Genomic DNA, 13,391 nt, shown 5'->3' on the forward strand with positions numbered 1-13,391 from the left:
CTGTGAGACTTCATTTTAATCGTATCACCCACAAATGCTCCGGAACACACGAACCACAGAACATGGAGAAAAATTATTCTGTGGAATGACAATGATTGAACACAAACGGATAAAACATATGGAGATAGTTAATATGATAAAAGGTAATGTAAAAATGTTTACAAGAGGAAACAAGACATCGTGGGTACCCGGTATCGATCACGTGATTAACGTGGAGAATCTGTGGTGTGGAAATCGCGAATGAGATCGTCTCGCTTGTGGAAGGAACACGTCACGTGGTCGTGGTTCGTTTTTACTGGAACACGTGGTTTGTACTCGTTTGTCTGTAACACACGACTACACACCACCTTAAATCCCGGTACTTTACTGCACTTTACAGTGTTTTCACTCTACAGTCCCCTCCGATGCGCCATGAACCGAGATCTCTCCGTTCCGGGAGATTCTCCCTCAGATCGCGGGTCCAGGGTCGGTCCACCCGAGGATGAAGACCCGGGACCCGGTACGTGTCGTTCTCTCCGCACCGTCACCTTCTGCTGGTTCCTGAAAGTTTCGTTTGAATGGATTGTTTTTGTTTCAGGTGTTATTGTGAAGGTGAAGGTGAAGTCCGAGTTCGTCGATGATTCGTTCCCTCAACATGAAGGTTTGAACCACAAACGAACATTGTTGTAGTTGTAGTTGTTGTTGTAGTTGTAGTTGTTGTTGTTGTAGTACTACTACTACTTTTCAATGTCATACATGGTCGAGGCTTATGGAAGACCTCGGACACAGAACAGATCAGAACACAACATAACAAAGGGAACATCAGGAGAAAGGGGGAACACGAACAGCAAGGAAGAGGGAGAAAGGGGGAACACGAACAGCAGGGAAGAGGGAGAAAGGGGGAACACGAACAGCAGGGAAGAGGGAGAAAGGGGGAACACGTACAGCAGGGAAGAGGGAGAAAAGGGAAACACGAACAGCAGGGAAGAGGGAGAAAGGGGGAACACGAACAGCAGGGAAGAGGGAGAAAGGGGGAACAGGAACAGCAGGGAAGAGGGAGAAAGGGGGAACACGAACAGCAGGGAAGAGGGAGAAAAGCGAAACACGAACAGCAGGTCAGAGGGAGAAAGGGGGAACACGAACAGCAGGGAAGAGGGAGAAAGGGGGAACACGAGTTCCCCTATAATCTTTGTTCAACGTATTCTGCAATACCTTCCGGTTAGGTTAGGATACCACCGGGGTTCCCACCAGTCTTTCAGCACCCACCCTATTGCCTCCTCACCACCTGGCTTCAATGTTTTGTCTCTTTGAAAAAAAATTTGAATTTTCAAAAAATTTGGATTAATTTTAAACAAAAAGGTTTTGGATTAATTTGAAATAACCTTTGCTTTATTTAAAAAAAAAATCTCTCTCCGAAGAGCGTTTCCATGTTTCAGGTTGGGACAGATAGATAGATAGACGGCATTAGCCTATTAATATGGGGATGATTTACCACAATATAAGCCTACTCAGTTGTAATGACGCGGTGACTCGAGCGGGGAAAATGGCCTTAAAACGATCATTCATTCATTCATTCATTCACTCAGTTGTAATGACATGAGCCTGCAACCATAAATGGTGATAAGGTAGAAATTGTTAACAAATTTAAATACCTAGGTGTAGTGTGGTGCTGCACACACACAACTCGATTGCCGGAGAGGAAGGCCACAACGCAAGGTACAAAGAGTCTTTATTCAAAGCTCGTACTTCAGCACTGGGCGGGCTCGAGCTTAGAGCCCGCATATATGTGCCGAGGCCACGCCTAATCCCCGGGCGTGGCCGATCGGTCGAAAGGCGGGGCATGTGCTCTCGTTCCCCGCCTGGACGCTCGCACCACCCACTGGTGCGCGGAATTATTGCCCCTTGTGCCCGCCACATGGGTACCTTTATTGATAACAAGCTAACTTTTGATGGAAATACTGATGCTGTGTACAAGAAATCAATGCAAAGATTGTATCTTCTCAGGAAGTTGAATTCATTTGGTGTTAGCTCTCGTGTGATGCGGATGTTAACAAATTCCTTACCGATCAGTATTTTGTCATTTAATTTGATTTCCTGGTGCAGTTATCGTAATGTGCGGAATAAGTCACTATTGAGAAAGCTCATTACACTGGCATTTAAAGTAGGTGGGCCTTCAACTAGTCTGGATTCTCTATACTTGCGAGCATTGAAAAGGAAGGCGGTGCAGGTGTGCACTGATGAAAGTCATTTCTTGAACGGGCTTTTTGAAAAACTGCCATCAGGGAGACGCTTTCGTGTAAGGACGATGAAGAAGAACATTTTCAAAAGGTCATTTGTACCATGTGCAATTCAAATGCTAAATTCAAATTCCTAGACATTTTGCTGTTTCGTCAATCTTCCATATTTTATATTTATTTTATATTTTACATCTTTTTATAGTGTTTTCTTATTCCCTTTGTGTTTTATGTTTTAATGATGGTCAACTTACGGTGTCACCAAAGAATAATTTCCCTGAAAATGGGACAATAAAGATTTATTATTATTATTATGGTTTTACCAGACCTTTAAAATTGATCTGTAAGAGCGTCGTGACATAATGATTGGCGATCGAGAGATATACTGTAAGCCTTTTGAGTGTAGGCCAGTCTCTTTAATTATGTTAATGCTTTTATCAAAATCCTGAAAATGACTTGATATAGTAATATCCAGCACTGCGTGTGCTATAATGAGGATCTCTTGAGTTTGAAATAATTTCTCATTTATTTTCAAACTTTGTAATGAAAAAATATTTTGTCTCAGTCGAACCATTGTTTTCCTTTTAATGAGATTTTTTTGTTTCAGGTTTTATTGTGAAAGTGAAGGTGAAGTCTGAATTTGGAGATGAATCAACTTTTCAAGACACAGGTCTTAACCACAACAACATTCTGCTTGTCCCATTGGCAGACATTGATGAGTGTACATTGTATGGGAGCTTGTCTGTCCCTCTCTCCCTCTCTCCCTCTCTCCCTCTCTCCCTCTCCCCCTCTCTCCCTCTCTCCCTCTCTCCCTCTCCCCCTCTCTCCCTCTCTCCCTCTCACCCTCCCTCCCTCTCTCCCTCTCTCCCTCCCTCTCTCCCTCTCTCCCTCTCTCTCTCTCATCTGTAACTTGTGCTGGAGGAGTTCTGCTTATAAGCAGAACCAACTTATACTGGAGGAGACGCACCTCTGGTGAAAATGTCCTGTCAATCAGACTAACGGTTGCAGAGAAAATCATATTTATTGTGTGTGGACAAACAGACAGATAAACTAACTCAAATGCAATACCCTCGAGCGAGGGTAATAATATTTGTGCGTTCGCCATGTACGTAGCAGGGTGCGCCAAAGTGCTTGGAGTGGGTTGCGCTTCTATCTTTCTTTATTTTTCCTCTGGTGAAATGGTTGCACTTGCTATTTGTTAACAGCCAGAAACTTCTTCAGGGCATACAAGCCCAGTGATGCCTTCCTCAAGATCAACGAAATGCAATGTGCAAACACACGCTTTGATCATAGGATGAGATCACAGTTACCACACGGTCCCTTATACGAGTGATGATCACATTCTGCCTGACATTATTGTCACAATGACAACATTTGATGCAAATTGCTTCTTCTACCTCCACCTTGTATATCACAAGCACATTTGTATATCATTGGGTCTTTTCCGTCCATCCACGCGTCAATACATCCGTCCTCAACCATATTTCTGGCATATGTGGACCTATTTTGTTCATACTTGGCACAAAGGCAACACATGAAGACATATACTGTATGTGCAAATAATTTTGATTCACAATGCGATCAAAGATGTCCGGCTAGCGGCTATTTTAGTTGTAAAAGCAAGGTGGCAACCCTGGTGTTGGGCTAGCGGCTCGGGTGCCGGCTTAGGATCCTAGGATCCTGGGTTCGAATCCCGGTCGATCGCTGAATTAACGCCAGGGGGGTTGACTCAGCCTGTCATCCTTCCGAGGTCGGCTAATTGAGTACCAGTTCACTGGTAATTCCCTGTTTGCCGTTAAAGGCGGCAAAAAGCGTTGGCGTCAGGAAGGGCATCCGGCCGTAAAACATTGCTTCAAAAAGGGGACCAAAAAACAACAACAACCACGGTCCCCGAAAAAGGCCAACCCCCGCTTTGCGGGGAAAAATGGCCTCTAAAGGTGTTTTTTTTTTTTTTTTTACCTCCACCTTGTATATCACAAGCACATTTGTATATCATTGGGTCTTTTCCGTCCATCCACGCGTCAATACATCCGTCCTCAACCATATTTCTGGCATATGTGGACCTATTTTGTTCATACTTGGCACAAAGGCAACACATGAAGACATATACTGTATGTGCAAATAATTTTGATTCACAATGCGATCAAAGATGTCCGGCTAGTGGCTATTTTAGTTGTAAAAGCAAAACCTGATGTGGAAAACCCCAATAATCACGCTGAACAAGGCGGTGTAACATGCGTGAGGTAAAAGTTGGGGAAAACGTCTCATTATTAAAATGGGTTTATCAAAAGGGAATTTCTTCAACCATTTCTCAAACATGCATTTACCGATCTTGTTCAACCTTGGCACACAGATCATGAATGATGGCTTACATATGCATGTCTTTTTTTTCCGAAATAAGAACAATGATGGCCGACTTTCAGCCAGTGTATTACTTAAATGTGTCTCCAACCATTTCTTGGACATGCATGGATGAATTTTGTTTACACTTGCGACATAGACAATACATGAGAGTATACATATGTAAAAGATTTTGTTTTGTAATCTGAGCAAAGATGGCCGACTGGCGGCCTTTAACTCTGCACAGAAAAATAACTAAAACCGCAGGGACTTCGACATTTCATGTCTTTTTCTCCTTGTTTTTTTGGTATTCATTTTATCTCTTTACTTAAATAACATGAGATCATATTGTTTGCAGATCTGGTTCATCCAGTGAAGATGGAAGATTTTCAAAGTGACTTCTCTCAGAGTTCCCAGGATGCTTTGAGCAATGAGTGTGTAAAGCAGGAACCTTGTGCTTTTTCTCTCTGGGAGCTGAAGAATGCTCCTAAGATGCATGAAGGTAAGCAGAACCATGCACAGAACACACAGCACAGCTCCACTTGGTTTGGTTGATTTATGAATGAAAGGCTTGAATTCAACATCATGTCGAAGGATTGATCAGTTTATACAGTGTGCACACAGTCAGGCTTGTGTCGCATAAATGGCTCAGACAAACGTCGCTGAGGCATCAGGAGCTTTGGCTGCTCCAGAAGATCGTTGAGCTTACTAAATGTATACTGCGTTCAATTAAATATTCTTTACAATTTTCAAAACCCAAGAATCGATCTGAGGCCGAACAAGGCAGCACGCTGGAGGTAAAAGGTGGGAAAACATCTCGTATAATTAAAATGGGTTTATTAAAAGGGAATACGGGGATAAGGGTAGATGACATGCTGTAGTAATGAGAGAGTTCATAGAAAACGATACACCGATACAGAGAGAAACGATACAGAGAGATCTCGCGAGATCTTGGAGACGGCGGCAGGGATTTTCGAAGCTCCACACGGTCTCCACGTTTTTCGAAGTTAAGTCTGTTCACAATTGTATTTTGTCGAAACTGTATTTATCTTTCGGTGTGTGAAGTTATTGTGTGCAACTTTGGTTGTTTCTCGGTGTTTATCTTTCATAAATTGATCGTCTGTTTGCCGTGTCGCGAGCAAGGCCTTGTACAGTGTGCACTGTACAACCTTGAGGCTTTGTTTTTCTCTCAGTGGTCCGTCGTTTGTGATCCAATAACTTTCGTTCTCTGTATTCCCAGTCTTTTCACCCATAGCCTACTTCCTTGTGTAAATCTCAACTAAAAAAAAAACAAAAAAAAACATTTCCTTCTCTGTTCTCATTCGTTTATTCATTCTTATTTGTTCGTTCGTTCTTCGACCACATGTTTCTCCCCCATTTCCCCAGATAGTTTTCACTCATTAACCTTCAATGTTTACACTTTCCCCTGAAGTTATGTATTCCGTCATATTTTATAACACCTTTTTCTTCTTCTTCTTTAAAAGGCTGCTTTCGACTTGCTCACCAAATCAATTCATCCCAAAAAAAATATCCATCTCCTATAGTGCCTTTTTTCTACATTCCCTAAACTCTCCTGCACTCCATCCTCCATCCAGCGTCCTTAAACGTATTTTTAACTCGAAGGTCACAAGAAACTCATTTTGCAATAAATGTTCGTTTCCCATAAATTGTACACTTTCAAAAATCCAATCTCACCCCTCCCCTCCAAATCTTCCCCATAACCCCTCCCCTCCAAATCTTCCCCATCACCCCTCCCCTCCAAATCTTCCCCATCACCCATCCCTTTCAAATCTCCCCCCTTGCCCCCTCCCTCCTAAACTACCCCCTCACCCCTCCCCGCCAAGACGCCCCCTCGCCCCTCCCCTCCTAGACTCCTGCCTCACCCCTCCGCTCCAAATCTCCCCCATATCCCATCCCTTTCAAATCCCTCCCCTTTGTCCCTTCCCTCCCAAACTCCCCCCTCACCCCTCCCCTTCAAATCTCCCCACCCTCATTGCTTCTCAATTTCCCCCCTCTCACTCCCCCTCCTCAAAGCATCCTCCCCGCTTCTTCCCCCTTCATACTCTCACCTCCATCTCCCCCAACCTTCTGCCTCGCTCTTCCCCCTCCTCAAATAACACCTCATTGTGGCTCACCCAATCACCATCAAACCTTTTGTCCGCCCCATCCTTCCCTTTCTCCGAGCTATTCTGAAATCTCCGACACACCTTCAACAGCTCTCCCTACCTCTTCCACCTCTCCCACATCTTACCCTACCCCTCCTCCCCCCTGTTCTGTATCTGATGCTCCCCCTTCCTCTTCATTAACGGTATGGACCTCAAACATCCTCAAACAAACTTAACTGATCTCTCCATACAGGTTGCTTCTGTCAAACCAGACGTGATCTGCTTAACAGAAACTTTCCTCCTTTATGATGTCTCTGATTCCATAGTATCTCTCCCGGGCTACTCCCTCCTCCGGTATGATAGACCTGAGCCTCGTCCTGGAGACGGGGTTGCTATCTTTATCAAAAACTCTCTTCCTCACTCGCCCTGCACTGCACTCTCTCCACCTCACCCCCAGGAATACCTCTGGCTACGGCTTCCCCTTCGCTCCCACCTCTTGTTCATATGTGTGTTGTACCGTCCACCAAACAGTGATGACTCCATCTACATCTCGCTGTCTGATGATATGGACCAACTTCTATCTACTCATCCCAACTCTCTCTTCCTCATATGTGGTGATTTCAACTGTCATCATGCCAGTTGGCTGGGTGTGGGTACCTCTCTCACCAGCCATGGCTCCTCAGCAAAGGACTTCTGCGACTCACTGGGACTGACACAATCTGTCAATTTCCCGACCCGGATCTCAGTCAACGGAACATCTTCTCTTCTGGACTTGGTTATGACTAACTTCCCTGAAAATGTCTGCTGCTCTTCTTCTGCTCCGATCGGATCATCTGATCATGTCCTTGTTAAAGTGGACATCTCTCTGACCATCCTCAGGGAGCCTGCTCAGCGTCGACGAGTCTGGCATTTCACTCAGGCCAACTTGCACGGTCTTCAAGCAGCCATCAATCATCTGGACTGGTCTCCCATCTCTACCACCTCTGACATCAACTCATCCTGGGAATTCTTCCAAAGTAAATTGCTCTCTCTCATGCACAGATTTATCCCATCTCGTCTTCAGTTGTCATACCCTTCCTCCCGTCCATGGTACACGGAATCTTGTGGTGAGGCTGTTGCCCAGAAACAACTTGCCTTCGTCTCCTGGAAAGCAAATCCAACGGAAGGAAATCTCATTTCCTTTCACAAAGCCCGAAACAAGTGTGTGTCCACCCTCAGGAGAGCCAGGAAACAATATCTCTCCGTTCTCAAGACCGAACTCTCTTATCTGTCTCCCTCTTCCAAATCCTGGTGGCGTCTGGTCAAATCCGTTTCTGGTGTTTGTTCCCCCTCCATCCCCTCCCTTACCTCAAACGGCTACACAGCTGACTCCGCACGTGAAAAAGCTGAATGCCTCAACTCTGTGTTTGCCTCTAAATCTTGTGTCCCAAACCCATCCCTCTCTGTACCCACCATACCCAGTCGTACCCTGCTGCTTCTGGACTCCGTGTCCTTTCCTCCTGACAAGGTGGAAAAGTTTCTGTCAACCCTCGACTCTGATTCTGCAACTGGACCCGACGGCATCAGCCCACGGGTCCTAAAATCCTGCTCTGCTGCTCTATCTCACCCTCTCTCTGTTCTCTTCACCCTCTCTTTTGCTCAAGGTCAACTGCCATCTGCTTGGAAATCAGCCAACATCACCGCTTTGCACAAAAAAGGTGCAAAAACAGATCCTAGCAACTACAGACCAATCAGCCTTCTCCCAATTATCAGCAAAGTCATGGAATCCATCATTGCTTCTGATATGAAATCTTTCCTCTTCTCCAATGGCTTGATCTCTGATCATCAATTTGGTTTCAGACCAGGTCACTCTACTCTGGACATGCTGCTTCTGCTGTCTCAACAATGGATGGAGGTCCTCAATGACAAACAGGAAATTAGAGCTGTCTCCCTCGACATATCACGTGCCTTCGACACGGTCTGGCACCCCGCTCTGCTCACCAAACTCTCCTCCTTTGGTATCCATGGAAATCTCCACGCATGGCTGGCGGACTTCCTCTCTAGTCGTCGTCAACGTGTGGCCCTGAATGGGTTTCTCTCATCTCCTCTTCCTGTTCAGGCTGGAGTTCCCCAAGGCAGTGTTCTGGGCCCCGTGCTTTTTCTGGTCTTCATCAATGATCTCTCTGACTCTCTCGAAAATCCTCTCTATCTCTTTGCTGATGACTCCACTCTCTGCCGCTCCATTCCTCTTCCCTCAGATCGGCAGTCTGCTGCCTCCTCACTCTCTGAAGACCTGGACAAAATCACAGACTGGTCAAACAAGTGGAACATGTCTTTCAATCCTGACAAATCTCACACTCTTACTATGTCTCTCCGAAAAGATCGACTGGACAACCCTCCCATCTACTTTCTCAACAATCCTCTCCAAGAAGTTCTGTCGCTCAAGATTTTGGGTCTCACTATCTGCCATGATCTTTCTTGGGAAAACCACATTTCCAAGCTGGCCTCCAAAGCCAGTCGCCGACTGGGCATCCTCCGTCGTGCGAAGTCCTTCCTCGGCACACCTGAGCTCCTCACCACATACAAGGCTTTCATCCGCAGCTCAATGGAATACTGTTCTCCCCTATGGGCCGGTGCTCCTGCCTCACACCTAGCTCGGCTTCACGCTGTTGAAACCAAAGCTTTCAGAATTATTGGAATCTCCCGCGATGAAGCTATCTCTGAGGGCCTTTCACTCACTCACCGCAGGCAGGTAGGTGGTCTTTCTGTCTTCTACCGACTCCTCTCCGGCCTTGCACCCCCAGCTCTCTCTGTGCTCTGTCCCCCAAATATTCCTACAGGTCGCACAAGATCTGCCAGCAACCCTCTGATGGTTAAACTGCCGAAATCTCGGCTCTCCGCTCACCTTCACTCTTTCATTCCTCTTTTCTCCCGCCTCTGGAACAAACTCCCTCACTCCCTTCAATCCCACTCCTCCCTCCAGGTCTTTAAAACAGCTGTTCACCACCATCTCTTATCTTCCCCCATCCAAAACCTTGATCTTTTCTACCCCCGCTAATTCACCCCAGATCCACCTTGTTTGAAATTCCAACTTCTTTCCTGGAAGTCCTGGCAGTGTCCATATGTTTTATACCTCTCCCACTGCCCCCTTCCCACGCCCCCCCCCCCAAAGCCCTCACCCTCTCTCAGATCTCTCGATGTCTCCATGTCTCTCGGTCCCTGCTCTCAAATGTTGTGTTTGTGTCCTTCCCCCTCTCTCCCCATCTTGTCTACCGCTCCCTATGTTATGTTTTATGTGTCGGTTTGTCTTTCTGTGTGATTAATGTTCGCTCTTTCACGAGCCTCGATCTTGTATACAAAAAAAACAAAAAAACAAACAAAAAAAAACCCCGCAGCAATCAAGTTGATGCTTCAATTTTAATAGAATAATGATTTTAAACATTGGGAAAAAAATCCAAGCAAAGAGAGTGGAGACCGATTCAACCTTTCTTTTCCAAAACGTTCTTCCACTATTTCGATGAAACTTGACCACAACCTTCATCACCTGTGATGTACCAAAGTTTGTTCACGGCACGAAGAAAATCGAAGTCTAAGAGGGTCTTCGGGGGTCAAAGTGGGTCCAGGTTTGACCCCACCAAAAGAGGTATTTGCTTTCTTCTCTGAAACTAAACACACAATTTCTATGAAACTTGACCACAACCTTCACGACCCGTGATGTACCAAAGTATGTTCACGGCATTGAAAAAAATCTGCCCCTTTGGGGGAGGTCGATTGCCCCCCAAAATAGGTATTTGCTTTCAAAGTAGGCATTTCATGCTCGGCCTTCCCCTTCCTCTTACAATCCCTCCTGCCATCTCTGTCTTCACCTTCAAGCATGCACATAGCTCCCCTCACTCTAATCCCGCGGTCGGGAACCTATGGCTCGCGAGCCATATATGGCTCTTCCGGTGACGGCATATGGCTCCCAGACAATTTTGAGTTGAAAAAAAAAAAAAAAATCAGTTTGGAACTGATTTTAAAATACTTGTGATATTTCTTAATAATACTGTGTCATTTTAAAGTAAACAGAAATTAGTTTTGAAGATAAATTTCACGGGTCACGGGTCACCCGTGGGTCGGGTTGGGAACCAATGGCTCGCGAGCATGTCCGCGTCATTGTAAAGGTGAAGAAATCAATTTTATCAGATAGCCAACTAGTTTATCCGCTTCAACCCTTGTAACGGAAAAGATGGCGAAAAGAAAAAAAGACGATGATTACCGTGCATTCCAGGCTGCGTGGACAGAGGAATTTGCATTTGGTGAGAGAGCAGGATCTGCGGTATGTCTAATATGCAATGATAAAATTGCATCGATGAAACGGTCAAATATAAAGCGGCACTTCGATACGCACCATGCTTCATTTGCATCGAAATATCCAGCGGGGGACAGCAGGAAAAGGGCATGCGAGGAGCTACAGCAGAGAGTGCAGACGAGTCAGCAGCAACTACGTGTGTGGACCAAGCAAGGTGACGGGAATTCCGCTAGCTTTGCGGGTGCTTTGGCAATAGTAAGGAATGGAAAGCCATTCACAGATGGCGAGTATGCCAAAACATTCATGCTTGATGTGGCCAATGAACTGTTTGATGACTTCCCAAATAAAGACAAGATAATCAAATGAATAAAAGACATGCCCCTGTCAGCAAGAACTGTGCACGATCGTAGCATCATGATGGCAAATCAAGTCGAGGAAACACAAATTAAGGACATAAACGCCGGGACATACTTTTCTCTCGCGTTAGATGAGTCAACAGACGTTAGCCATCTATCTCGGTGCAGTATAATTGCCAGGTATGCTGCAGGTGACACACTGCGTGAGGAAAGCTTGGCTGTTTTGCCAATGAAAGGGACAACAAGAGGAGAGGATTTATTCACGTCTTTCATGGAGTTTGCTAAAGAAAAAAAACTACCGATGGATAAACTTATTTCTGTCTGTACTGATGGTGCACCCTGTATGTTGGGGAAGAACAAAGGATTTGTAGCGCTTCTCCGTGAACATGAAAAGAGAGCCATCCTAAGTTTTCATTGCATCCTGCACCAGGAGGCGCTTTGCGCTCAGACGTGTGGCCAGGAGCTTGGTGAGGTGATGTCGCTGGTCATTCGAGTGGTCAACTTTATTGTTGCCTGAGCTTTAAATGATCGCCAGTTTAAAGCTCTGTTAGAAGAAGTTGGGAATCATTATCCCGGTCTGCTTTTACACAGCAACGTGCATTGGTTGTCAAGGGGGAAGGTGCTCAGCCGTTTTGCAGCTTGCCTGAGTGAAATCCGGACTTTTCTTGAAATGAAAGGCGTCAAGCATCCTGAGCTAGACAACACTGACTGGCTCCTGCAGTTTCACTATGTCGTGGACATAACTGGCCATCTGAACCAGCTCAATGTGAAAATGCAAGGTATTGGAAATACAATCTCATCCCTTCAACAAGCAGTGTTTGCATTTGAAAGCAAGCTGGAAGTCTTTCTCAGGGACATTGAAACAGGTCGTCTTCTGCACTTTGAAAGACTGCAACAATTTAGAGATGCATGCTTAGCAAGTGACTCCACTCAACATCTGGATCTCCAGCAGCTAGCTGGCTTTACGTCCAATCTCCTGCAGTCATTCAAAGCACGTTTTGGAGAATTTCGTGCGCGCACTGGTCTTTTCAAGTTCATCACTCATCCACATGAGTGTGCAGTGGACAAAATCGACCTGACATGCATCCCCGGGGTCTCTATCGGAGACTTTGAGCTGGAAGTTGCTGACCTGAAGGCATCAGACATGTGGATGAGTAAGTTCAAGTCACTTAATGGAGAGTTGGAAAGTCTTGCGCGACAGCGAGCAGAGCTGGCGAGGGAACACAAGTGGACAGAAATGAAAAATCTTCAACCTGAAGACCAGCTGATTCTTAAAACATGGAACGAGCTTCCTGTGACATACCACACAATGCAGCGTGTGAATATTGCCGTATTGACCATGTTTGGCTCTACATATGCATGTGAGCAGTCATTCTCGCATATGAGGAACATTAAGACCAACCTACGCTCACATTTAACTGATGGAAGCCTCAACGCCTGCATGAAGCTCAACCTCACCACGTATGAACCAGACTACAAGGCCATCAGCAAAACCATGCAGCACCAGAAGTCGCATTAAAAGTAAGACATATTTAATTTATTATACGTTAAAAATACTATATGGCTCTCAATGAAATATATTTAGAAATATTTGGCTTTTATGGCTCTCCCAGTCAACAAGGTTCCTGACCCCTGCTCTAATCTCTTCTGCCACTTGTTGCCTTGCCTGAGATGTTATCTCTTCTATTCTATCTTTATCTAGATATCTTTAATTGTTGAAAAGACCTTCTCACATTTATCAAGGGGGACTGTCTCCGCCCTCGTGCCAGTTTTTTTCAGCTGGTTCCGGAACCGTTCACCCTTACCTTTACTCCCCCATGCTTAATGTATGGAAATTGGAATACATCCTGCATTGGAGGATTATCTCCTTCACCTCAACACTCCTGGTTTCCGTTTGTCGTTTCCTCCTCTGGAGTATTGTCTTCGATGGTGGTGAGACAGTCAGCACTTTCGAAGCTTCTTGCTGTGGTGCGTAATCAATAATCATGTCTCTTCGCAAAGTGATCTGTTTCCTCGCTTGAGAAGGTACAGTTATTATTTTTTACAGCGCACTTTCCTGCTGCTCAGAGTGGCCGCACAGGCATAGGGTTTCCCCTATAGGAGGCCT

General features: G+C 45.4%; 1 protein-coding gene across 1 annotated transcript in view; it reads left to right on the plus strand.

Annotated features, from left to right (window-relative positions):
- Positions 1-411: 411 nt before the first annotated feature.
- The window catches only part of LOC144892109 (uncharacterized), a 98,958-nt gene continuing 85,978 nt past the window's right edge, over positions 412-13,391 (plus strand). Inside the window, exons 1-4 of the mRNA XM_078777322.1 lie at positions 412-499; positions 578-640; positions 2,821-2,934; positions 4,912-5,055. Coding sequence (XP_078633448.1) covers positions 412-499; positions 578-640; positions 2,821-2,934; positions 4,912-5,055 — 409 coding nt within the window. The remainder of the gene's footprint in view (positions 500-577; positions 641-2,820; positions 2,935-4,911; positions 5,056-13,391) is intronic.

The sequence above is a fragment of the Myxine glutinosa genome, chromosome 5, assembly GCF_964187855.1.
Source record: "Myxine glutinosa chromosome 5, kmMyxGlut1.1, whole genome shotgun sequence".
In the NCBI taxonomy this organism is placed as follows: Eukaryota; Metazoa; Chordata; class Myxini; order Myxiniformes; family Myxinidae; genus Myxine; species Myxine glutinosa.